Here is a 26,322-nt window from a genome sequence, read left to right as displayed (position 1 = left end):
CTACTGATAGTCAGTCAATTAACAAAATCAGCTAAAAAATAAATATGTGGTTACGCTGACCCACAAGTAACTGCGGCCCCTCATGATGAGATCAGATTTTTTTGTGGCCCGACCCCCATCCCTGACACAGAGGATTTGGATACGTACTGAGGTTACAGAGGCTTGTCTGGCTCTGCCAGAGGATCAGTAGCACAAGTGAGATTACCAAAGTTTCTATATCTAGTTGAATTTAGGCCATAGGGGCACCAAGGGGCAGAAGCACCAGTCATAGCCTATCAAGGGCCAGACATAAGACAGACTTCATGTCAATATGTTTCCTGTTAGGATTTCAAATCGGAAATATAGAGACCAACTCCATAAACACAACTACTGAGTGCTTAACTCAAAGCACCCTTGCCGTAAACCCAAAGCACCCACCAATGTATCTGGCGTGGAGAAGACGTCTTGGACGTGTCTGGCTGGTTGCTTGTTCCTCTTCCTCATGGTCAGAGTGTAGTTGTCCACACGCTTCTTCACCATGGCTGCCTGCGAGCGTGTCAGCGTGGAGAGCAGCGCCTCTGCAGGCCCCTCCCCCAACTCCCCCGACACCAATGTGGACAGACCCGCCTCCTGCAGCCACGCCTCCTCAAGCTCGGCCTCTGGAATGTGGAGGAAGAATAATTTAGACAAATCCGTATATAGTATCGATCAAAATCTACATTTGTAACCACCTCTATGGTTTTTCTGTTGCATGCCTGAATGAATACAACCCTGGTTGGTACAGACCATCCATGCTGCCCCTCTCCAGCAGGTCCTCGTGGCCCTGCTCGCCATCCTCCTCGATGTTCTTGACCTCGCTCCAGTAGTCCTCCATGGAGTCCTGTGATGCCGGGCGCTCCAGCGAGCTGGGGGGAGAAGAGGGCCTGGCACCCCTGGAACTCATCCTGCCCAGTAGGCCTATCTCCTGGTACTGCACCTTCCTGGGGTGGGGAGGGAGATGAGGGGGAGGTCAGTTAGTCAATAGGCTGGTATTGGTGACCCATTTATACGGAACAAAGATATAAAATGCAACATACAACAATTTCAACCATTTTACTCAGTTATAGTTCATATAAGGAAATCAGTCAATTAAAATAAATTCATTAGGCCCTAATCTATGGATTTCACGTGACTGAGCAGGGGCGCAGCCATGGGTGGGCCTGGGAGGGCATATGCCCACCCACTTAGGAGCCAGGCACACCCACTGGGGAGCCCGCCAATCAGAATTAGTTTTTCCCCACAAAAGGGCTTTATTACAGACAGAAATACTCCTCAGTTTCATCAGCTGTACGGGTGGCTGGTCTCAGATTATACCGCAGGTGAAGAAGCCGGATGTGGAGGTTCTAGGCTGGCGTGGCTACACGTGGTCTGCGGATGTGAGGCCGGTTGGACGTACTGCCAAATTTTCTGAAAGGATGGCTTATGGTAGAGAAATTAACATTCAATACCCTGGCAACAGCTCTGGTGGATATTCCTGCAGTCAGCATGCCAATTGGACGCTCCCTCAAAACTTGAGACATCTGTGGCATTATGTGACAAAACTGCACATTTTAGAGTTGCCTTTTATTGCCCCCATCCTTGCCTTGTACAGCTGCTGCCTTGGCTAATGGGGATCCATAATAAATACTAATACAAACACAAGGTGCACCTGTGTAATGATCATGGTGTTTAATCAGCTTCTTGATATGCCACACCTGCCAGGTGAATGGATTATCTTGGCAAAGGAGAAATGCTCACTAGAACGAATGTAAACAAATTAGTGCACAACATTTTAGAGATTAAATTGTGAATACATTTTTTTTATCCAGCGGTTTTTCACAGTTAAGCCAACTCTAAATAAAGGATGAATATGAATATGAACAAATAAATGTATGATTATGTCACACAGTTATGACATGTATGAATGCTTTATGAAGCCTTCCTAAGATGCACTTCAAACAAAGCGCTACCTACACCATCTAACAAGCACACTTGTCACAATGATCAATTATTATATATGTTTTTTATTGAACCTTTATTTAACTAGGCAAGTCAGTTAAGAACAAATTCTTATTTACAATGATGGCCAAGGAACAGTTGGTTAACTGCCTTTAACAGTGGGTTAACTGCCTTGTTCAGGGGCAGAATGACAGATTTTTTACCTTGTCAGCTCGGGGATTCGATCCACCAACCTTTCAGTTACTGGCCCAATGCTCTAACCACTAGGCTACCTGCCGTACAAGTCACTATAATGAATATCAAAATCAAAAGGGGAAATGCAAGTTGCGGATGGCGTTCCTATAGCCTGTGTATGAACACAAAAGAGGGTGCCTGCATGTACGAGCATGCAGGCTGTGTGTGCACACGTGTGATCACTCCTTGACATAAATATCATATGGAATCCATTCGCAGGTCTGTCTGCTTCTAGTCACAGTCTGGTTCTCATTACAACCCCTAATTATAGAGGGGCATGGTCACATCACAGACCCTTTCATTTCAGAGGCAGAGTTATGAGTGGTCAGGAGAGCAGCACCTTGATGTGGCCTGTCGGCCCTGTTACCCGGAATAGCTGGTCCCCTGTCTGGTGGGGTCTGATCTGATGGGCCAGGACAATGCTGGGATAGGGGGTTCCTGGTCCAAATAATAATAGGATGGGAAACGACTGTAGAAGAGTACTGAGGGCAGTGTCACACAGACAGCCAGTCAAACACACACATTCACACCCTTATCTCCACCTCCACAACTGGAGGAGGGACACGAATAGGAGGCGAGGAGGTTGTTCAAGGGGTCTTCCCCAGGGCTCTCAGTTGTTTCCTACTATCTAGTCAGCATGGAAAACCTTCCCAATTTCATTAAAATATGTAAATTGTATTTGTTACTTTGCAGCACAATGGACAATGTTGTTTGCAAGAACACAAGGGGCCACAAATACATCAGTGTTCAGGGAAAACTACCCATGCTTGTTTTGTACTCAAATATTGTGCGTGTGCGTGTGTTTGCGTGCACCAGAAAGCTGGCCCTGCGCTCACTTAGGAAGATATTATTGATTCGAGTGGTGCATGCTGGGGGTCCGGATGGAGCTTCCAGAGAGGAACTTTGTTTTAATGGGCTTTTGTTCCCCTGGGTGCCCCTTTACCTCACACTCATGATGTTATCACATGAGATTTCAAGGAATAGCAAACACTGCTCGTTGAACATCTCATACTAAAATCATGGCCATTAATATGGAGTTGGTCCCCCCTTTGCTGTTATAACAGCTTCCACACTTCTGGGAAGGCTTTCCACTAGATGTTGGAATATTGCTGTGGGGACTTGCTTCCATTCAGCCACAAGAGCTTTAGTGAAGTCGGGCACTAATTTTGGGCGATTATGTTTGGCTCGTAGTCGGCGTTCCAATTCATTCCGAAAGTGTTCGATGGGGTTGAGGTCAGGGTTCTGTGCAGGCCAGTCAAGTTCTTCCACACTGATCTCGACAAACCATTTCTGTATGGACCTTGCTTTGTGCATGAGGGAATTGTCATGCTGAAACAGGAAAAGGGTCTTCCCCAAACTGTTGCCACAAAGTTGGAAGCACGGAATCGTCTAGAACGTCATTGTATGCTGGAGCGTTGACCTCCATCAAACTTCACAGTTGGCACTATGCATTGGGACAGGTAGCGTTTTCCTGGCATCTGCCAAATCCAGATTCGTCTGTCAGACTGCCAGATGTTGAAGTATGATACATCACTCCAGCGAACGCATTGCCACTGCTCCAGAGTCCAATTGTGGCGAGCTTTACACCACTTCAGCTGACGCTTGACTTTGTGCATGGTGAACTTAGGCTTGTGTGCGGCTGCTCAGCCATGGAAACCCATTTCATGAAGCTCCCGACGAACAATTCTTGTGCTGACGTTGCGTCGAGAGGCAGTGAGTGCTTCAACCAAGGAAAGCACTCGGCGGTCCCGTTCTGTGAGCTTGTGTGGCCTACTACTTTGTAGCTGTACAAGCAGGGAAGAAATTTGACGGACTGACTTGATGGAAAGGTGGCATCCTATGACGTTGCCATGTTGAAAGTCACTGAACTCTTCAGTGGGCCATTCTACTGGCAATGTTTGTCTATGGTGATTGCATGGCTGTGTGCTCGATTTTATACGGCTGAAATAGCCGAATCCACTAATTTGAAGGGGTGTCCACATACACTGCATGGCCAAAAGTATAGGCCTATGCTCTCCATTACAGGAAGAGTACTTAGTATGATGGTTGTAGAGAACACCAAGGCAAAGTATTAGCTAAGCAGCTAGAACACTGAGCCTCTAACTATCACTACTGATATATTGTAGGCCTAATGACAGAGGTGTCCTCACGCAGATATCATACACATTTTAATGAACACACACACAAACCATTTTGCTAGGATTCCATGTGAGCAGAATGAAATAAAATGCATTGGGAGTGTCAGGTGTAGGAATGGTCTATTGACATGTAGAAATATGCTGTAGAAATATGTAGAAATATGCTGTACTTGTTGAAGAGCAGGTTCAGATGCTATACCTCATCTGCACACTTTCACCCCAATCAATGGGATGTGTGTGTGTGCGTGTGTGTGTGTGTGTGTGTGTGTGTGTGTGTGTGTATATATATGTGTGACTGAGTGTTCCTTGTTCATTCCTCATTCCAAAACAAGATCTATTCTTGATAAGCATCTGGCTTTATGAGGCATAGCCATACAGGCTGAAGGAAGGATTCAGATCTGTGATTGGCATCAACACAAGGCCTCTGTTCACCCTCCAATGCCTTCTGATGGCGAGCCATTTACACCCATCAGTGGACGGCACCACAACAAATCTTCACCCTACACTGCCTGTGAACAACAGGGTATTTTATCTAGCTAGATCACCTGCTATGATGCTGGCAAGTAAGGTAATATAAAAAGGTCAGGACCTGTCTCAGAGTAGCAGTGTTGATCTAGGATAAGGGCCTCTGACTCCTCTCTGTCCATTAATCTTATGAGCTTAAAGATAAAAATAAAAATAAAAACTGATTCTAGATCAGCACTCATACTCTGAGACACTTTGTGAATATAGGGCCATGTTATTTTTCTAGAACAGAATGATTATTTGAGTACTCAATTTTCAACACTTATGCCTTGAGGGGGAAAATCTAAAGTCAATAGTAGACACACTACAAAGTCACATTGGTTGATCCACAGAGTGGTTCATCTCCAGTCTTCAAAACATCAATAAACACATCTGGTTAAAGCCCATAATTAAAGAAGCCTTATAATGCACAAATAGAGAAGATTGAGATCAGTAAAGGTATGTATCACAGAGACACACAGTTCTTGGCAGCCATTTCCCTTTCCCGTCATGTGAAGGAGGTTTTGTAAAGAAATTCAAGTTCAAGTAACCTAAAGAAATTCAAGTTCATGAGTAAGAGTTTTGGACAGAGATATTCCTAACTAAGGTGCAAGTAATGTACTATAGGGAGAGGATGACTGGGTGGTAGCCTAGTAGTTAAGCGATTGGGCCAGTAACCTAAAGGTTGCTGGTTCGAATCCCTGAGATGACTAAGTGAAATATGTCCATGTGCCCTTGAGCAAGGCACTTAACTCTAATTGCTCTGGATAAGAGCATCTGCTAAAATGACTGAACATGTGGCTACAGTTCCACTACTGTCAATTCAGAGACATTGAATTTAGTACAACCCCTTCAGGTGGTAAGATATAATAAATAAATAAAAATTGCTGTGAAATATCTCTGCCCCTGATAAAAATCAAACATTCATACAAATACCAAAACGCAAGATAAGAAGTCATAATCTAAGACCACTAGTTATAAACCAAAGTAACGAATGTTCAATGGAAATACCTTAGTGAATACAATAAGTAACCATTAACACCTCATACAGTCCATGTTAATGTTCCACTTCACAACAATTAATAGAACACACACACACACACACACACACACAACGAGTGCATTTCAGAGGAGGAAAGGGCAGATTACCTTTCAGTTCTTCATCCAGCTGAAGAGAAGAGCGAGTGAACTCTAGAGATGTGAGAGAGAGGTGCCTGCATCTTGTATATAAACAAAGCTGTTGAAGCCAGTCAGAGAGAGAGAGACACACAACTCAATCTCAGAATATCCTCCAATGGACTGAGAGTCTTTGTGGAACACAAGCTCATCTCACTCACCCCCCCCCCTCCTTCTCTCTCTTCAGCCGTCACACTCCCCCTCTGCGGGAGGCACACGTTTTCAGTGTCCAGCTTTCTCCCCTCCTCCTCCAGTCTCTTTCTAATCCTCCTCCTCTTTTTCACCCTTTCCCTTCTCCCTTCCCCCTGTACTGCTCCCTCTCGACACATTCACTGGTTACCATTCCTCTTCTCTGCTTTCATCTTTATAGGTCATTACATGTCCACCGTGTTAACACCTCTCCCTCTCTTTTTGATGAGAGAGAGAGCGAGAGAAAATGGCAGTTGTGCTACATTTAAGAAAACCTAACCCAAAATGAGTCTAATTAGGAATAGCACTCACAATACTACTGTCATTTATTTATAAGATCCCTGTAAATACACTAATTAGTTTGTACAGTTTGACTACTCATACTACAAATGCAGAGCACACTTAAATGAGAAAAATCAGGGAATACCAAAAACTTCAATTACATTAACATTGTTACACTCAGATGTCTTTTCATAAGTAAATAACTTGCAAAAAGCTCTGCTCTAAACAATAATTTCATTTAAATATCTTCAAAATGTTTTGAAAAACATCCCTTTGGGATGAGTTTCTGTAGAGAAATGTGGTTCAGAAATACTGACGCTACAAAGTCATTCAAATCAGAGAGAAAATGTCATATTTCTTTAACGACCAAAGCGGAAATTTCAGCTCCAGGAAATCAAATTGGAGCATATGCCCCCCAACATTATATGTAGGTCAACGGTGACGAAAAGACTAAACTGGAAACATGTGGAGCTGGTCTGGGCTTGACGGAGAGAAAGCAGAGAGTAGAGAGCAGACAGAAAGAGAGAGAGAGAGGGCACGAAGGTCTGTAATCGGAGTAGAAAGCTCAGGGACCCTCCAATCATCACCTAATTCCTCAAAGAATGTTAACACCAGGGCCAAAGAGCCAAGTCTGCAATCCAACAACAATACCCCCAAAAAGCAAAACCATTTACATGTGTTTGGCCTCACTCACTGCAGATTTAAACATGTCAGACCAACAACACTGCTCTCCTGTCTAGCCAATGTCCTTGTCCCACTGCTGAAAGGTGAAGTATTGGAAGTGTGCCATCAAAATCTGCCAGAGCTACTTTGGAGTCTCCCTCTCTCTTCTTCCTAAATTGATAATCAGCTAAAACCTTTTTCCATCTCTCTTATTGATTAAATTGTCCATACACTTTTAGGATAGATGAAGTCAAAAGCACGTGCGTGCCAAATTGCTGACATTAGGACATGTGTCTAAAATGTAGACTGATTGTTTATTTCCTCTTAACTTTAAAGCTGTGCAAATAACATCAACACGTGTTGGTCTTAAATCAGTTTAGAGGTTGAAACTAAAAGCCTACTTTTCCTTAATTAGTCCTCTGGCTGCTAGGGGCTAAAACATCTGGCTTTCCAGAAATAAACTCAGAGGTCTGGTACATATGGTCCAACTCAGCTTATCCTACATCTACCAGTTTTGTAGGATAACGCTTAAACCCAACCAACAACAACTGCTATCAATAATTTACTCAACCAGCTATAGGCCTTCTCTGTCTATTTCTTCAACAGTCCCTTTGGTGACATAAAGACACAGGGACTGTCCATTTCCAACACACCTGGTCAGAGTGGGGCGCCCCCACCTCAGCAGCAGATGCACACAAGAGGCCCTTGTTACTGGCTAGTGAAGAGCAAGAGCCTTAGGGCCAATTCTTCTACTGCCGGACACACAGTAAGTCTAGTCTAGCGCCGCAGGCCAGGAGCCACTCTATTTAGTCTGCAGACCCTCTCGAACCTCTCTCAGATCCCACAGATCTGCCTGTGGACATTATGGTTGTTATGGCCTTAAAATAAGCAAGATATATACACACACACACACACACACACACACACACACACACACACACACACACACACACACACGATGGGCTGTGTCAGCACATAGAGCGCTCCTCTTCAGTAAAGGGCTGGTTTAAAAGCAGGGGCATTAACAGCATGCTACATCCTCAAACAACAGATCAATAGGAACAAGGCTGTAATGGCTGCCTCTCACTGATTAATACACTTGATTGGGAATGTATAGTTTCCTTGAGTGGTGTGTGTGGGCGGGTGGGAGTTTGTATGTGTGAGTGAGGAGCGGAAGAAAACCAGTCACATCAGTAATGTTTTAGAAGTTATAGGGGAATGTTTTGGGTCTCTAAGGGTCATTAGTTAGATAATGGATCTGAACTCAGGACCTGGTCAGTGCTCAAATGCTGGTCATGACATAAGCGATCGTCATCATAAGTCAGGCTGATTAACAGTGGCTGCCCATGACAAATGTTTACTCTATGGCTCTTCTTAATGGTAATTCATCATCTTGTGTTGTGTCCACTTTTGTTCAAATCGTGTTGGGACACGCACAGCCAAATATACAAATCAAATTTTATTTGTCACATACACATGGTTAGCAGATGTTAATGCGAGTGTAGCGAAATGCTTGTGCTTCTAGTTCCGACAATGCAGTAATAATCCAACAAGTAATCTAACTAACAATTCCCCCAAAAAAACTACTGTCTTATACACAGTGTAAGGGGATAAAGAATATGTACATAAAGATATATGAATGAGTGATGGTACAGAGCAGCTTAGGCAAGATACAGTAGATGGTATCGAGTACAGTATATACATATGAGATGAGTATGTAAACAAAGTGGCATAGTTAAAGTGGCTAGTGATACATGTATTACATAAGGATGCAGTAGATGATATAGAGTACAGTATATACGTATACATATGAGATGAATAATGTAGGGTATGTAAACATTATATTAGGTAGCATTGTTTAAAGTGGCTAGTGATATATTTTACATCATTATTGCGGGATGAATTCACGTCCTCCTCCCCCAACACAATCTCTATTGTTGATAAGCCTAGCGCTACGTCACTGTCAAGTTTGTTTAAATTGAAAATGGTCGTTAATAATATTGTAAAATGGACGCTCATCCTTCTTCATCATAGTAGCAGCGGTCAACTGAAATTGTTAAAAGGTTTAAAAAACAAGGGCCTCCCGGGTGGCGCAGTGGTTAAGGGCGCTGTACTGCAGCTGTACCAGAGACTCTGGGTTTGCGCCCAGGCTCTGTCACAACCAGCCGCGACCGGGAGGTCCGTGGGGCGACGCACAATTGGCCTAGTGTCGTCCGGGTTAGGGAGGGTTTGGCCGGTAGGGAAATCCTTGTCTCATCGCGCACCAGCGACTCCTGTGGCGGGCCGGGAGCAGTGCGCGCTAACCAAGTCCAGGTGCACGGTGTTTCCTCCGACACATTGGTGCGGATGGCTTCCGGGTTGTGTATCGGAGGATGCATGACTTTCAACCTTCGTCTCTCCCGAGCCCGTACGGGAGTTGTAGCAATGAGACAAGATAGTAGCTACTAAAAAACAAATTTGGGGAGAAAAAGGAGTTACATTTTTAAAAAGGCTTAAAAAAAATGTGGTAATACTTTACTATTCTTTAATACTTTACTTGACACCTAGTGTCATAACAGCTGACAACCTGTGGTTATAACCCATATATTTCCACCTGTTGTGACATTATATTGCGTTATTTTATGTCTGGTTATGACACCTACACATTTATTCAAATTAAGTTTCCCTTCGTTTGAAGGTTTGTTTCTGAAATTGTTGATGTAATGAATTCTTTACAATCATGTTTTTCATCATATATTTCAAATCAATTGTATAAAATACACTTTATGACACTCATGAAACATTATTACAATCCTGTGTCACTTTACTTGGACTAAGAAAAATACACTTTATGACACTGTCAAGAAGTATTATGACCATATTAATCATATAAGCCACTTAGGCCTGTCACATACATGCCCTTATGTCAGTCATCAGTCACAAAGAGGGTGTCTTGTCCTGCTCCTGAAATCTGCTCCTGCATTTATCAGCAACAGAGTATTGGGTGGGTCTCCATGTCTGACATCAATGTGTGTAATTACACTGATAATTTAACATCGTCCATTTGTTAAAAAGAAATAATATTTAAAAAACACACACAAATTACCTCGACTAACCTGTACCCCCACTCATTGACTTGATACCGGTACACCCTGTATATAGCCTCGTAATTTTATTGTGTTACTTTTCATTTTATTTTTTACTTTATTAAGTAAAATGTTTTTCTTAACTCTAATACTTGAAATGCATTGTTGGTTATGGGCTTGTAAGTAAGCATTTCACTGTCAGGTCTACACCTGTTGCATGTGACAAATACAATTTGATTTGATTTCAAAAAGGGCTTCAACCACCAAAAACCTGCTCTGTCTCTAGGCCTACCTACGCTGTCACGTTCTCTTGAATAATTCAACAAGTGTGTCAAGAGAAGGATAACCATCCGACTAAAACATCAAAACGCTTGGCTCTAAATTAAACCTTAACATACAGACTTTATACTGTTTGTGAGATCAGACATAATATCACTATAATCAGAGTGTTCATTTTCGGTAGTTGCCTTCATTACAGCACATATAATTTGTAAACATTTTGAATGTATTAAATCAAAATTGCACAAATATTAACACCCTTAAAAATAAAGTTACTGGATCCTTCTTCTCTTTTTTGTGATGTAACTGTCGAGATGGTGTGTTAAATCCCAGACGAAGCTTTAGGGTTATTATAGATGCAACGGAAAGCCAATGTATTCAATTGAGTCCATTTCAGCCATTACCAGAGTGTGATTGACAGGTTCCGCGATCGTTACGTTAACGGGAAAAAAACGACTGGCACAAACAAGAATGGGAAAGAGCAAAATGCGAAATTTAAGTCACAAGTGGATTTTGCTCCGGTCAAAACAGGAAATAGATGGCCGAAAAGGAGAGATCCTCAGGTGGGTGGGGAATGTGCGTTGATAATCAAATGACCTTTTCCTCGATTGTCAAAGCCGCTAGTTACATTACAAACACAGCCTGTAACATCTCAAGATGAATTAAATTAATTGGAAGGGAAAGCAGCAAATTTTGTGTGTGTTATTATTCATGGAATTGAGGTCGATTGTGAGAAACAGGCTACTCTTGATAATGTTTCAGGGGAACTTGACTGCAGCAGCAGATACATCCTGTTTGGCCTGTAAAGATAGCCGTAGTATGGTATGTGTGATCATTACCAAATGGTCTAAGGGTTACCTAATACCGCTTGTAGAAAACATATCTATCTAGACTAGAGATTTAGTGGTATTGGACTGTAAACTCCTGCCCTGTTGACAAAACAAAATAAAAATGGTGAATGAAAAGAAAAAAGTAAGTCTTTGAGAAACCACTGAAATGTGCCCATAATACAATGAACCATAGACTAAAAAACTAATTAAAAAACAACCTTAAGAGAACATTTCCCTAATTAAAATGTGACATTGTTAATGGGTTGAGAAGTAAAAATTCACTTCCCAGTTTCAAGCCAGGAGTGGCTGTGGACCATATTGAGTACATATGTTTCTATCAAGTTAGGCTACAGGAGCTATTTTTACCTAACCAAGTGCATTCAGTAGAACAAAAAAGACTTTAGAGAGCTTAGAAATTGTGATAACATTTGAATCTAAAACCATTTACATAATCAAGCCAACAGGTTAAATGTACAGTGCATTCAGAATGTATTTATACCCATGACTTATCATATTTTGTTGTGTTACAGCCTGAATTCAAAATGTATCAAATATAATTTTTTGCCCCTCACCCATCTACATACCATACACCGTTGGTTGTTGATCACTGCTAGACAGCCATTATTAAGTCTTGCATTAGTTTTATTATTTAAAATCGTCTTGAAAATCTAACACAGTATACCATTCCATTCTTGTGGGCCAGCAAAGGAGTATTGGTGTCTCTGAGGGGTCTTTGGCCTAGTTTGCTAACTACCTCAAATAGTGCAGTGTATAAAGTCAGAAAATCTGCTGTCTCAGCCACTGCCAGTAACCAAGGGAGTACCCCAAGGCTCAACCCTAGGACCTACGCTCTTCTCAATTTACATCAACAACATAGCTCAGGCAGTAGGAAGCTCTCTCATCCATGTACTGTATATGTAGATGATACAGTCTTATACTCAGCTGGCCCCTCCACGGATTTTGTGTTAAATGCTCTACAACAAAGCATTCTTAGTGTCCAACAAGCTCTCTACCCTTAACCTTGTTCTGAACACCTCCAAAACAAAGGTCATGTGGTTTGGTAAGAAGAATGCCCCTCTCCCCGCAGGTGTGATTACTACCTCTGAGGGTTTAGAGCTTGAGGTAGTCACCTCATACAAGTATTTGGGAGTATGGCTAGATGGCCCACTGTCCTCCTCTCAGCGCTTATAAAAGCTGCAGGCTAAAGTTAAATCTAGACTTCTAACATAATCGCTCCTCTTTCACCCCAGCTGCCAAACTAACCCTGATTCAGATGACCGTCCTATCCATGCTAGATTACGGAGACATAATTTATAGATCGGCAGGTACGGGTGCTCTCGAGCGGCTAGATGTTCTTTGCCATTCGGTCATCAGATTTGCCACCAATGCTCCTTATAGGACACATCACTGCACTCTATACTCCTCTGTAAACTGGTCATCTCTGTATACCCGTCGCAAGACCCACTGGTTGATGCTTATTTATAAAACTCTCTTAGGCCTCAGACCCCTCTATCTAAGATATCTACTGCAGCCCACATCCTCCATATTAAACACCCGTTCTGCCAGTCACATTCTGTTAAAGGTCCCGAAAGCACACACCTCCCTGGGTCACTCCTCTTTTCAGTTCGCTGCAGCTAGCGACTGGAATTAGCTGCAACAAACACTCAAAATGGACAGTTTTATCTCAATCTCTTCATTCAAAGACTCAGCCATGGACACTCTTACTGACAGCTGTGGCTGCTTTGCGTGATGTATTGTTGTCTCTACTTTCTTGCCCTTTGTGCTGTTGTCTGTGCCTAATTATGTTTGTACCGTGTTTTGTGCTGCTAACATGTTGTGTTGCGTCCATGCTGTGTTGTTATGTGTTGCTGCCATGCTATGTTGTTGTCTTAGGTCTCTCTTTATGTAGTGTTGCGTTGTCTCTCTTGTCATGATGTGTGTTTTGTCACAAAAGGCCTCCTGTCCCCGCAGGAGACCTTTTGGTAGGACGTCATTGTAAATAAGAATTTGTTCTTATCTGAATTTCCAAGTTAATAAAAGGTTAAATAAATACATTTGTGGGGTACAGAGATGAGTTAGTCATAAAACATGTTTTTAAACACTTCTATTGCACACAGAGTGAGTCCATGCAACTTATTAAGCACATGTTTTACTCCTGAACGTATTTAAGGTTTCCCCCAAAAAGGTGTTGAATACTTATTGACTCAAGACATTTAAGCTTTTAATTTCTAATTAATAAAAAAAAATAGAAAGTTAAAACATTACCCCATAATGTGTGTGCAGGCCAATGACACAAAATCTCAATTAAACCATTTCAAATTCAAGCTCGAACACAACAAAATGTGGAAAAAGGGGTGTGAATACTTTCTGAAGGCACTGTAAGGGGTTAAATAAAACCTGGAATGACATTGCACTCCAGGTTTTGGAGTATTTTATGGTGATGCTTCTCCATTGTTACAACATTCCTAGTTTTAAGAAGATTCAGCTGTTTGCTGGGGGGGCACAGGTGACAATCTGTAACCCAAAACAGATTCAGAACATCAAATTAGGCTTGAGAGGCACTTTTGTAGTCTCTTTAACATAAATACACTTTCACCATGAGAGCTGCCTGCTGTTTTGGTCAGCCTTGCATGTCCATCCCGATCTCTTACAGAGTGCACTGCACAACATAATGCTGACTAAATCTAGGCAACATGCAGTAACAGATTACAGTGTGTGTGTGTGTGCGTGAGAGTCTGCTATCATCAACTGCATAGTGATTATTTCCCTTCCAAATTCACACCTCCTGCCGTATAATGCAAAGCAGTTCTTGTGGGAAGAGGCAGTGCAACAAGGGCGAAACTGTCACACACACACACACACAAGCAGTATCCTTTCCTACTTTAGAGAAATAATCAAATCAAGCGATACGATCCAAAGTACTCTTGTGATTGAAAGATCGTCTCCACATTGAGACTGTTGTCAAGAGAAATCTTATGACTTCAGGGGCTGTTTATAGCCAAACAGGTCAGAGCTACAGTAAAAACACAAGTCTCCATTTAGAAATGAGTCTAGGTACAAAGTATCCTTTAATCTCACAAAAATCACAGTTAACTTATTCTCCTTTTTTAACATGTATAACATACATTCCTGTCATACTGTAACATAAGTCTTCTAACTCATCCTTTTAAAAACAACAGGTTTCTGAATAGAGACATGGGAGGAAGGATTGCGTAGTCTGTCATTTACCTGCGGAATATAAATTGTTCAACAATAAATCCACCGTAGCAAATAAACAATTCTCCACCGGATAAATCAACCACTCACCCTCAACTGTTTACACCAGAGTCGCTGTTAAGTGTCCAACTTCTTCCCCTTATCATAGACACTGTTGATATCATACAGTAGCCGTGTACGTTACAGGGGAACATGAGTGTGTGTTTACATGTTCAAAGTCCCTCTGGTGTAGAGATAAAGCAATTGAGAGGATCAGAATCTTTCTACAGTCCAGTCGAAGACTGCTCAGGTACATAAATAGTCTAAAGTCAGCTGTTACGATCTGGATAGCTCAGTCCACTAGCTCCGGAAGCTGATGACTGCCTGAAACTCGGCCAGAACGCACAGGTATACTCTGTATATGGCTCAGTCCTACCTGAGAATAGAGTAATGGAATGTGGACAGGCAACATTGGCAAAAGTGCAACGGAGGAAGTCACTCTTCCTGTCAGTCGCCTTAGTCATTTCATTTTGGTGAGGTAATCGTTGTCCTATTTCATGTGTATTAAGGCTGCTATTTCTGTCCAACGTCTTCACCGTAGGTAGGTAGTTTCAATTCCACCATGTCAACACTGAGTGACTCAGTTTGAGAAGTACTTGAATGGTGTACTTTGTTTCGGTCATCATAAGGGGTATAGTTCAGATACGCCAGGTTCAGTGTCCACACACAATTCAGTTCATTCACGCGTACCCACATTCTTGTTTCCGATAATCCCTTTGTGCACATGTTGAACTATAGACCCTTTTTTCCATGATTGTTTTCTTGAAACCCGTCATTGAAGGCTACATCCTGCAAGTTATGAGTGCCTTGAGGGGATGTGTTCCCTCACTAGGTAATAAAGCACTGAGCGGAATGATGTCAGAAACAATGCGCCACACTTGACTTTGCTATTCACAGACTTTAACCAGTCAATCAAAGTGCATGTCCCTTTACCATGTAATTTTTTCATTTCTACAAAGCATGCACTTCTAATTCATTTCAATCACGGGGGCATGTGAGAAATTATGAAATGTGCAGATAGTAATAGCAATTGATAGAAACTCTCATTGGGTTTTGCTGATCCATTTAGTCAGGCAGAAGAACAACTTCCTCAGGCTTATCACTGTAGTAGTTCCTCAGGCTTATCACGTCACGTTGCCTGAATTAAAAACGCGCCGTAAAACACAACAGGTCATTTCCATGTTAAATTATCTATGAGCACCAACATGAAGTTTATAGGAGCATATCGAATGTCAAATGAAAACTAAGAGTCTATATTTTTGGGAAATGAAGGAACTCGGTATAGAACAAGAAGGCCCACATACTGCGGTGAATTGGGAGCTTTAGCAGTGTGCAAACCTTCATGTTCTATACTAGTGTTCTTTATTAGTCCAGCACCTATGTTTTTAAGGATGGGCATATGACCAAACTTTTCTATAAATGAAGGAACTCAACCATCCTAAAATGGGGCAAAGCAAAGGCTTAGATTTCTGGTCACATACATGGAAAATGGGGCTTAAACATCTACTAGAAAAAGTCTTATGGTTTTAAAAATATTTGAAGACAATTATGTTGAAGGCCCTTGACAAATAATATCAACATGTATATTTAGTTTTGCAGAAATGATTTGCCTTCTGTAAGAAGTCTCGTCTTGTTATTCTACTACCAAAAACCCACATTTTAAAAAATATATATTTTTATTTCTCTCCCTAATGAGGGTCAGATTATGAAAGTTCACGTAATTAACAAGTAAATGTAAACCTACCAATTAGTTACTAGTTACTGATAACAATTTTGTTTATGTTGGCTTGGGAAAGAGGGATGTAAGAATTTATATACTATGTAGTTCTATACATTTTTATGACTTGCAAACCTGCTGTAAAATGAAGAGTTCTGGCCAAATTAGGAGAGGAGGAGGTCATAATTATTCTTGTTTGCCAGTATATATGGGGATGATTTCTGTACTTTGAAAGTTACATATCTTAAAAACTTGGATTGTTGACAAGCAAAACATTTCCGGACCATGTCAACAATGGACTAATGAAATAAATACAAAAATATAATTTTGGGAGGAGTTTTCCTTTAAGATCTAATGGTGGTTATTGGAGATGGACTCTGAGGGATTGGGACAGGGGAGCTGGGAGGGCATCAGACAATTCCCTGAAGTACACTACATGACTGCTTGTCAAACAAAGCATGAGCTGGCGAACACCCAGAGAAAATTATTTAGTGTAGAGGTTCTGACTAACAGTGAATAAACTGTAAGCTATAAAAATACAGAGTCGCACACCTGCTCGTCTAACACCTCATTCCAAAATCATGGGCATTATTATACAGTTGGTCCCCCTTTGCTGCTATAACAGCCTCCACTCTTCTGGGAAGGCTTTCCACTAGATGTTAGAACATTGATGCGGGTACTTGCTTCCATTCAGCCACAAGAGCATTGGTGAGGTCTGGACGCTGATGTTGGGCGATTTGGCCTGGCTTGCGGTCAGCGTTTCAATTCATCCTAAAGGTGAAACAGGTTGAGGCCAGGGCTATGTGCAGGCCAGTCAAGTTTTTCCGCACCGACCTTCGACAAACCATTTCTGTATGAACCTTGCTTTGTGCACGGGGCATTGTCATGCAAGACAATCTGGGCTAGACATTCTGGACCCTCGCTTTCTAAAATGATCAGCCGAAATTGTTGCAACCCCTATTACTAGCCTGTTCAACGAGAGCATACACGTCGCTGTGGTGGGTGGTATATGGGGCTTTGGTGACAAAACGGATGGCACTGTGATAGACTGCATCCAATTTTCTGAGTAGAGTGTTGGAGGTAATTTTGTAAATGACATCGCCGAAGTTGAGGATCGGTAGGAAGTCAGTTGTACGAGGGTATGTTTGGCAGTGTGAGTGCAGGAGGCTTAGTTGCGAAAAAGGAAGCTTATTCCAGATTTAATTTTGGATTGGAGATGTTTAATATGAGCCTGGTAGGAGAGCCCACAGTCTAGCCAGACACCTAGGTATTTGTAGTTGTCCACACATTCTAAGTCAGAATCGTCCAGAGCAGTGATGCTAGCCGGGGGGCAGCAATCGGTTGAAAAGCATGCATTAAGTTTTACTAGTGTTTAAGAGCAGTTGAAGGCCACGGAAGGAGTGTTGTATGGCATTGAATCTCGTTTAGAGGTTTGTTAACACAGTGTCCAAAGAAGGTGCCAGATGCATACAGCTTGGTGTTGTCTGCGTAGAGGTGGATCAGGAAATCACCCGCAGCAAGAGCGACTTCGTTGATATATACAGAGAAAAGAGTTGGCCCGAGAATTGAACCCTGTGGCACCCCCATAGAGACTGCCAGAGCTCCGGACAACAGGCCCTCCGATTTGACACACTGAACTCTGTCTGAGAAGTAGTTGGTGAACCAGGCGAGGCAGTCACCCGAGAAACCAAGTCTGTTGAGTCTGCATACGGTGATTGACAGAGTTGAAATCCTTGGCTGCACAGTACTGTCTTTTATCGATGGCAGTTATGATATCGTTTAGTAATTTGAGCGTGGCTGAGGTGCACCCGTGACTGGCTCGGAAACCGGATTGCACAGCGGAGATGGTACGGGGAGATTCGAAATGGTCAGTGATCTGTTTGTTAACTTAGCTTTCGAAGACCTTTAGAAAGGCAGGGCAGGATGGATATAGGTTTGTAACAGTTTGGGTCTAGAGTGTCACCCCCTTTGAAGCGGGGGATGACCGTGGCAGCTTTCCAATCTTTAGGGATCTCGGACGATACGAAAGAGAGGTTGAACAGACTGGTAATAGGGGTTGCAACAATTTCGGCTGATAATTTTAGAAAGAGAGGGTCCAGATTGTCTAGCCCAGCTGATTTGTATGGGTCCAGGTTTTGCAGCTCATTCAGAACATCTGCAATCTGGATTTGGGTGAAAGAAAAGCTGGGGAGGCTTGGGCAAGTAGCTGCGGGGGGAAAAGCGTGGTTGGCCGGGGTTGGGGTAGCCAGGAGGAAAGCATGGCCAGCAGTAGAGAAATACTTTTTGAAATTCCCGATTATCGTGGATTTATTGGTGGTGACAGTGTTTCCTCGCCTCAGTGCAGTGGGCAGCTGGAAGGAGGTGCTCTTGTTCTCCGTGGACTTTAGTGTCCCAAATCTTTTTGGAATTAGTGCTACAGGATGCACATTTCTGTTTGAAAAAGCTAGCCTTTGCTTTCCTAACTGCCTGTGTATTTCTGTTCCTATCTTCCCTGAAATGTTGCATATTGCAGGGACAATTCGATGCTAGTGTAGTCCGCCACAGGATGTTTTTGTGCTGGTCGAGGGCAGTCAGGTCTGGAGTGGTCTGGACACTTCTTAGTTCTACGTTTTTTGAATAGGTCATGCTTATTTAACCTCTCTGGGATATTCGGGACGGTAGCTTCCCACCCCGGAAACAGCCAGTGAAAGTGCAGGGCGACAAATACATTTTAAAACATTTTTTTTTCTTATAATTAAAATTCCTCAAGCATACAATTATTTTACACCATTTTAAAGATACAATTCTCATTAATCCATCAACAGTGTCGGATTTCAAAAAGGCCTTTACAGCAAATGCACCACAAACGATTATGTTTGGTCACCACCAAGTCACAGAAAAACCCAGCCATTTTTCCAGCCAAAGAGAGGGGTCACAAAAAGCAGAAATATAGATAAAATGAATCACTAACCTTTGATGATCTTCATCAGATAACACTCATAGGACTTCATGTTACATAATACATGTATGTTCGATAAAGTGCATATTTATATCCAAAAATCTCATTGTACATTGGCGTGTTATGTTTAGTAGTTCCAAAACATGCTGTGATTTTGAAGAGCCACATCAATTTATAGAAATACTCATAATAAACATTGATAAAATATATAACTATTATACATGGAACTTTAGATAAACATCTATTTAATGCAACCGCTGTGTCAGATTTTAAAAAAAACTTTATGGAAAAAGCATACTATGCAATAATCTGAGTACGGCGCTCAGACACCAAACAAGCCAAAAAGATATCCGCCATATTGTCAGAAGTCAGAAATAACATTATAAATATTCACTTACCTTTGATGATCTTCATCAGAATGCACTCCTAGGAATCCCAGTTCGACAATAAATGTTTGATTTGTTCGATAAAGTTCATCATTTATGTCCAAATAGCTCCTTTAGTTAGGACGTTTGGTAAAAAAAAAAAAACCGTGTGCAAGTCCAGACGAAAGTTCAGACGAAAAGTCCAAAAAGTTATATTACAGGTCGTAGAATCATGTCAAACAAAGTATAGAATCAATCTTTAGGATGATTTTATCATAAATCTTCAATAATGTTCCAACCCGGAGAATTCCATTGTCTGTAGAAAAGCAATGGAACGCAAGCTAACTTTCATATGACCGCGCGTCATGAGCTCGTGGCAATCTGCCAGACACCTGGCTCAAACAGCCCTTATGAGCCCCCACTTCACAGTAGAAGCATCAAACAAGGTTCTAAAGACTGTTGACATCTAATGGAAGCCTTAGGAAGTGCAACATGACCAATATCCCACTGTATCTTCGATAGGCTAGGAGTTGAAAAATGCCTGCCATATGAGTTCTGTTATACTCACAGACATCATTCAAACAGTTGTAAAACTTCAGAGTGTTTTCTATCCAAATATACTAATTATATGCATATTCTAGCTTTTATGGCTGAGTAGCAGGCAGTTACTCTGGGCACCTTATTCATCCAAGCTACTCAATACTGCCCCCCAGTCACCAAGAAGTTAACCTCCACATCGCCCGAGGAACAGAGGAGGAGTAGGATGAGGGTATGGCTAGTGACTATCAAAACTGGCCGTCTAGTGCGTCGGGGACAGAGAATAAATGGAGCAGATATCTGGACGTGGTAGGATAGATTCAGGGGATAATGTACAGAGAGGGGTATGGTAGGGTGTGGGTAATGTGGAGGTAAACCTAGGCATTGAGTGACGATAAGAGATGTTGCAACTTTGGACACACTAGTTATGCTGGGTGAGGTCACCGCATGTGTGGGAGGTGAGACAAAAGAGGTATCTGAGGCATGTTGAGTGGCAATAGGGGCTCTGCAGTGAACTAAAACAATGATAACTATCCTAAACAACAGTATACAAGGCATATTGACATTAGAGAGAGACATAAAGTGAGGCATAAAGCAATCACAGGTGTTGATTGGGAGAGCTAGCTAAGACAACAAAGGGTAAGACAACAACAGCTAATCAGCTAAGACAACAACAACAGGTAAAATGGCGATGAATGGGCAGAGAGGGTCAGTTAACTACACACAGGGCCTGAGCTTGAGGCTGGGGCTGACAGATAAACAAAATAAACAAAATGGAATACCGTGATTAATTTACAGTCCAGCAGGCATCAGCTATGTAACCAAGTGATCATATGGTCCAATGAACAGGATGCTAGGTAGTTGTTACTATGCTTGCAAGCGGGAGACAAGGCGTTAAAAAAAGTTAGCAGGCCGGGGCTAGTAGAAGTGTCTGCTCCGACGTCCGGCAAAGGCCGGTTGAGGGCACAACGGATGGAATTGCATCGGCAGACCAGTCGTGATGGAACGGCGGGGCTCCGCGTCAAAGGGTCCAGGCCAGTTTGCAAAAGAGGTATTGTAGTTGGAGTAATTCCGTTTGCTAGCCGGGAGACGCGCCTGGCTCGCGGCTAACTGGTGCTAGCTTCGGGACAAGAGCGTTAGCCACTATAGCCACTCAGTAGCAGCTAGCTAGCAGCAATGATCCGATGCAAAGGTCCAGAGCTTACGGCAAGAATCCGGTAGTGTAGTGGATTCTGGTCATATTAGTGAAGAGTCCGGGAGGCATGAGCTGTATAGCCGAGTGATCATAGGGTCCACTGAACAGGCCAGGAGATGGGCCTGGCTAAAGGCTAGCTTCAGGGCTGGGCCGCTAGCGGTGGCTAACAATGACTAAATAGTTAGTAGCTAATTAACTGGTTAGCTTCTGATGGCTAGCTTCTGATGGAGGTTCTGGCTATAAAGTCTAAAAATAGCAGATCCGTATCACATTGAGTGATTTATTGTAAAAATTGAAAAAGAGCTTGAAAATATATTGAAATGTATACAAAAAATACAAAAAAAAGGTTAAAAGCCCTAAAAAGGCACAACGTTAATGACCAATATTTGTGTTTATTATATTATAATTCATGCCTCAAAGTACAAAGAAGTACTTGCTTTATGTTATTTGTGTGTTTTCTGTTAAATGTTTGCTCAGGCTACATGTTCACACATTTTAAATACGTGATGTATACAACAACTAAGTATTTATATTATTTCTCTTCCATATCCATGGGGTGTCCGCCGCCCTCATATGGTATGTCTGCTAAAAAATAAATAAATGACAGACGGAACAGACAAGGTTAACTTTAACTGTATAGAATTGAAGGCCAACAAAATGTAACTTATTATATGGAATGTGCACAGGCTTCATGATGGAAAAAATAAGCATAAGGTTCTTGAACATTTAAAGATATTGTCAGCAGACGTTTTTTTTCTGCAAGAGCTACATTTAAAACAATTAGAAATATTTAAAGAGGAGCTGGGTTGGAAGGCCTAAGCTGCAACTTGCTGTAGTAACAGCAGATGTATAAGCATCCTGATAAATAAGAATATACCCTTTTCACTTATTCCCAGCATATGGACCAAGGAGGATGTTTTCTCATTTTGAATTGTACCTTACACATTGATTTGGTGTTTTAAATTGAATTCTAGCTATAATCGATCAAACCCAGACAGGAATTATTATTATTATTATTATTATTATTATTATTATTACAGGTAAAACTCAAATAAAGCATACTAATTAATGACAAATAAACCTGGTAAACACCTCACAGCCCTCAGAAAACGAATACATACCAAACCAATTATAATTTTAAAAAGATAGGGATACAAATGCTTTAACTAGAAACAACACTATTAATAACACATTTCAAAGCTTCTACGGAAATCTATATAAATCACTATTAAATAACAGTTGGACTGGTCCAGCAGCCTTCTTAGACTCAATAACACTGAAACAACTATCAGCAGATAAAAAATAAATCACGAAAAATGGAAATCACCCAAAAAGAATAGACACTGTTAAAACATCCACATGGAGTAAAGCACCAGGGATGGACAGCTTTCCCATAGAATTGTATTTCATATTCTGGGACAACGTAGCACCCCTATTTACTCAAATGACAACACATTACTCAATTCAGTGCTTCAGAGTTCCATGTATCAAACAGTTATTTCAGTTATATTAAAATCAGGGGAAAATTCCGCTGCAGATTACAGACCCATAAATGTAATAAATTGTGACAATAAAATAATAACAAAACTCATAAGCAGCAGAATGGCAAAAGTACATACATATTAATCACAAGGTTTATTAAAAATAGGCACTTACAAACAAATACAAGAACAGGTTTTGGTATAATATAACATGCTAAAAAACAATGTTGATTCATCAATAATGGCTGTTGATGCCAAAAAGGCCTTTTCTATTCAAAACTTTGGAAGCATTCAACTTTACAGCTGAAATAATAAAAATGTCATAAAAATATTGTTTAAAATATCCTAAAGCAAAAATATACACAAATAATATATTATCTGATTATTTTTCTTTAGAAAAGGACACGAGACAGGGATGTCCTCTCTCCCCACCTCCTGTTAGCACTGGCAATTGAACCGCTTGCAGAAAAAAATTAGACTGGACCCAAAACGTAACATGTATCAGTAAAGACGAATATAAACTAAACTTATTTGCAGACGATCTCCTGATATACCTGACCAATATTGAAAACTCAATGTCCCCTTTACTAAAAATATTTTCAGAATATTAAAAAATCTCAGGATATAAAGTTAACATTGAAAAAACAGAAATAATGGCAATAGGAAAACAAAAAATAATAATTCATGATCTACAGCAATCACTGCTGTTGAGACTAGTTTTTTATATTACTACAAAGCTGCATTCTATAAAAGTTACAACAAAAACATAAAGCAGTGGAGGCTGCTGAAGGGAGGACAGCTCACAATAATGGCTTGAACGGCGCAAATGGAAAAGCAAACACATAGAAACCATCCATTCCACTAATTCCACTCCAGCCATTACCACAAGTATGTCCTCCCCAATTAAGGTGCCACCAACCTCCTGTGATATAAAGATAACTTTATCCCATTAGTCAACATGAAAGCATTTCTAATTAAATGGAATAATCTTCCCAGAAATCTTACAGGTAGAATAAACTTCTATAGAATGCTTGGCTCCCAAAGTTTTATATTTAATTTCGGTAATACAAATTACCCCACCGAAGAAATTCCTTAGAAAAAGTATACTCGGCCATTAAAGAACTTCATCTGAGCAAATAAACTCATAAAATAAATAGTAAAGTGTCCCAAAATGAGGGGGTTTTAACCTTCCAGATTTGGAATTGTGTCAACTTGCCACCCAAGGATTTTACTTGCGACATATTGTTAAACGCACTAAAGAGGAACAATGGGTACATATTGAAGATGCGCATGCTCATCCCCAGAATCTTAACGTATTTGATTTCAAAAGGATGGCGCTAAGAACATTAATATCTCATAGTTAAGAACACTATAACATGGAAGAAAATCAAACAGATTCTATAAGAACAAATATCCCTCCCTAAAAACACACCCCTATGGATCAATCCTTGGATAGCTTTTCAGAATTCACCAATTATTTCCATGAATGAATTAAAAAGCCATTTTGGACTGACCAATGTAGATATTTTCAAATCTATGCAACTTAAATGTTTTATATCACAAAATGTCAACTTGAAAACTTTTGGACATCAGAGCAGGGAATCCTATTTGAGTCTGAAACAGATATAGATATACAAAGTCTTGCAGAGAGCATGTCCAACTGACAAACTCTTAGAAAAAAAATTAACTATTGGAACCAAGAGTAAAAATAACTGATATTGGCGCAACATGGAGTGTTGGAACATAACGACCAAACTTACAGTTAACAAAAATGTACGCTTAATCCAGTATAATGTATAGAATGTATTCTACAAGAGAGAAAAAATTCACAAATTCTACAGGAGAGTCATGTCTTACAGTGGTTCCTCCTTTAAACGTTGCATCATTCTGCAGCACACCTTAAGTGCTGCCGCAGCATTCTGTGGCACGTCATTTAATTCTCAGCCATTTGTTCTGTTACCTCAAGTTATTGCTAGTATGACCACCAGAAGGCATCTTTGAAAAGCATTTAATAGTAGTCCATATTGGCATTACCAGAGAAGTTAAAACCTTTTTTGTAATAACATAGTATATGGGATTGATTTTAAAGAAATATATTAATTTGATTAATATTATGGTGTTTCTATTCAGAGAAAAACAAAACACCCAGGGTTTACGTTAGGATGGAATGGAAAATATGGCGATGTACAACATGACGGTTGGGAGTAGGCTACAGGACTAGAGGATTCTAAATTGTTGAACTTTGTTCCAATATTTCTCTAAATTAGTGATATTTATTTCCATAGAAATTCGTTATGGATCCATAACAATCAACATCTGCATTTTGAAAGAGTCCAATGTTTAACTACAGTATGTATTGTAGACTGCACGGTAGCCTAATAAACAAATAAACACATTTCGTTAATTAAATAATGATTTTTTTTAAAGTCTAATTCCTTACATAAGGGAGAGCAGGCCATGTCTGTACTACAGAATGCGGGGCACAAGGGAGACCGGGGTTCAAATCCCTGTTGGGGAGGAAGGAGTAGGCTGTAAAAAGTAGGTTGTAAAGAGTAGGCTGTAAATAGGAATTTGTTTAACTGATTCCATATGTGTTATTTCATAGAGGTGATGTCTTCACTATTAGAAAATAGTAATGAGTAGGTATGTCCAAACTTTTGACTGGTACTTGCTGGAACAGAAAATGTCAGTCGGCAGTACAGTACTGGGCTATTTACGAGGAAGGAGTAGGCTGTCCTTGTAAATAAGACTTTGTTCATAACTGACTTGCCTAGTTAAATAAAGGTTACACTAAGAGTATACATTTCTGCACCCTAATTTTGTTATTCTTGTCTAACCAATACCCAAATGGAGATTAAGTGAAATATAAACATCTACATTTGAATGTCCTTTTTCTTGTTATTTTATAAACGAAAGTATAAAGATGTTGATGAATAATTACTGTACTGCTGTTTTGAGTTACATTTCTAACACTTTAGAGCACTTTAGCATCGAATACATCGCAAGTTGAGGGATTTTCACAACAGTAGCCTGGTTATAAAAGTCTATTGTCCTGCTAATAGGAAACATTTGCATGATGGGCTAAACCTGCTACAGTTGTAATGTCTCACTATTATTCTACATTGTAGAAAACAGTAAAAATATAGAAATATACTTGAATGAGTAGGTATGTCCAAACTTTTGACTGGTACTTGCTTAATTAATTAGATTAATATTATGGTGTACCTGTTCCATGAAAAACGAAAAACCCTCTGGGTTTCTGTTAGGATGGAACGGAAAATATGGTGCTGTACAACGTGATATCCGGCAGTACAGTACTGGGCTAATTAGCTAAAGAATCCCTGTGTCGTACTTGTCTCAGACCAGCATGAAACAGTGCTAAATTAGTTGTTGGCTTTTGCTTTTAACTTCAATATGCTCTTTAAATAAATAACACCTTCACCATTTTTAACAGTATATATAAAAATATATATTTTTAAATGATGTGACTCTCCGCCAATAATTACATTTAGAGGATT

General features: G+C 40.7%; 1 protein-coding gene across 4 annotated transcripts in view; it reads right to left on the bottom strand.

Annotated features, from left to right (window-relative positions):
* Positions 1-26,322, bottom strand: part of LOC112227776 (rho GTPase-activating protein 18) — a 51,586-nt gene that overhangs the window by 15,070 nt on the left and 10,194 nt on the right. For 2 of the 4 annotated variants that reach the window (XM_024392639.2, XM_024392640.2), the window contains exons 2-3: positions 766-959; positions 418-638 (exon numbers count right to left, since the gene is read on the bottom strand). In XM_024392639.2, the coding sequence (XP_024248407.1) occupies positions 418-638; positions 766-959 (415 nt within the window). Of the gene's footprint in view, positions 1-417; positions 639-765; positions 960-5,981; positions 6,182-14,622; positions 14,926-26,322 lie in introns of those variants that run through there. The other 2 variants (XM_024392642.2, XM_024392641.2) reach the window with 2 other exon arrangements.

The sequence above is a fragment of the Oncorhynchus tshawytscha genome, linkage group LG29 (assembly GCF_018296145.1).
Source record: "Oncorhynchus tshawytscha isolate Ot180627B linkage group LG29, Otsh_v2.0, whole genome shotgun sequence".
Taxonomy (NCBI): Eukaryota; Metazoa; Chordata; class Actinopteri; order Salmoniformes; family Salmonidae; genus Oncorhynchus; species Oncorhynchus tshawytscha.
Note: the sequence above shows the minus strand (reverse complement) of the source record. Positions and strands in the feature narration are given on the sequence as shown.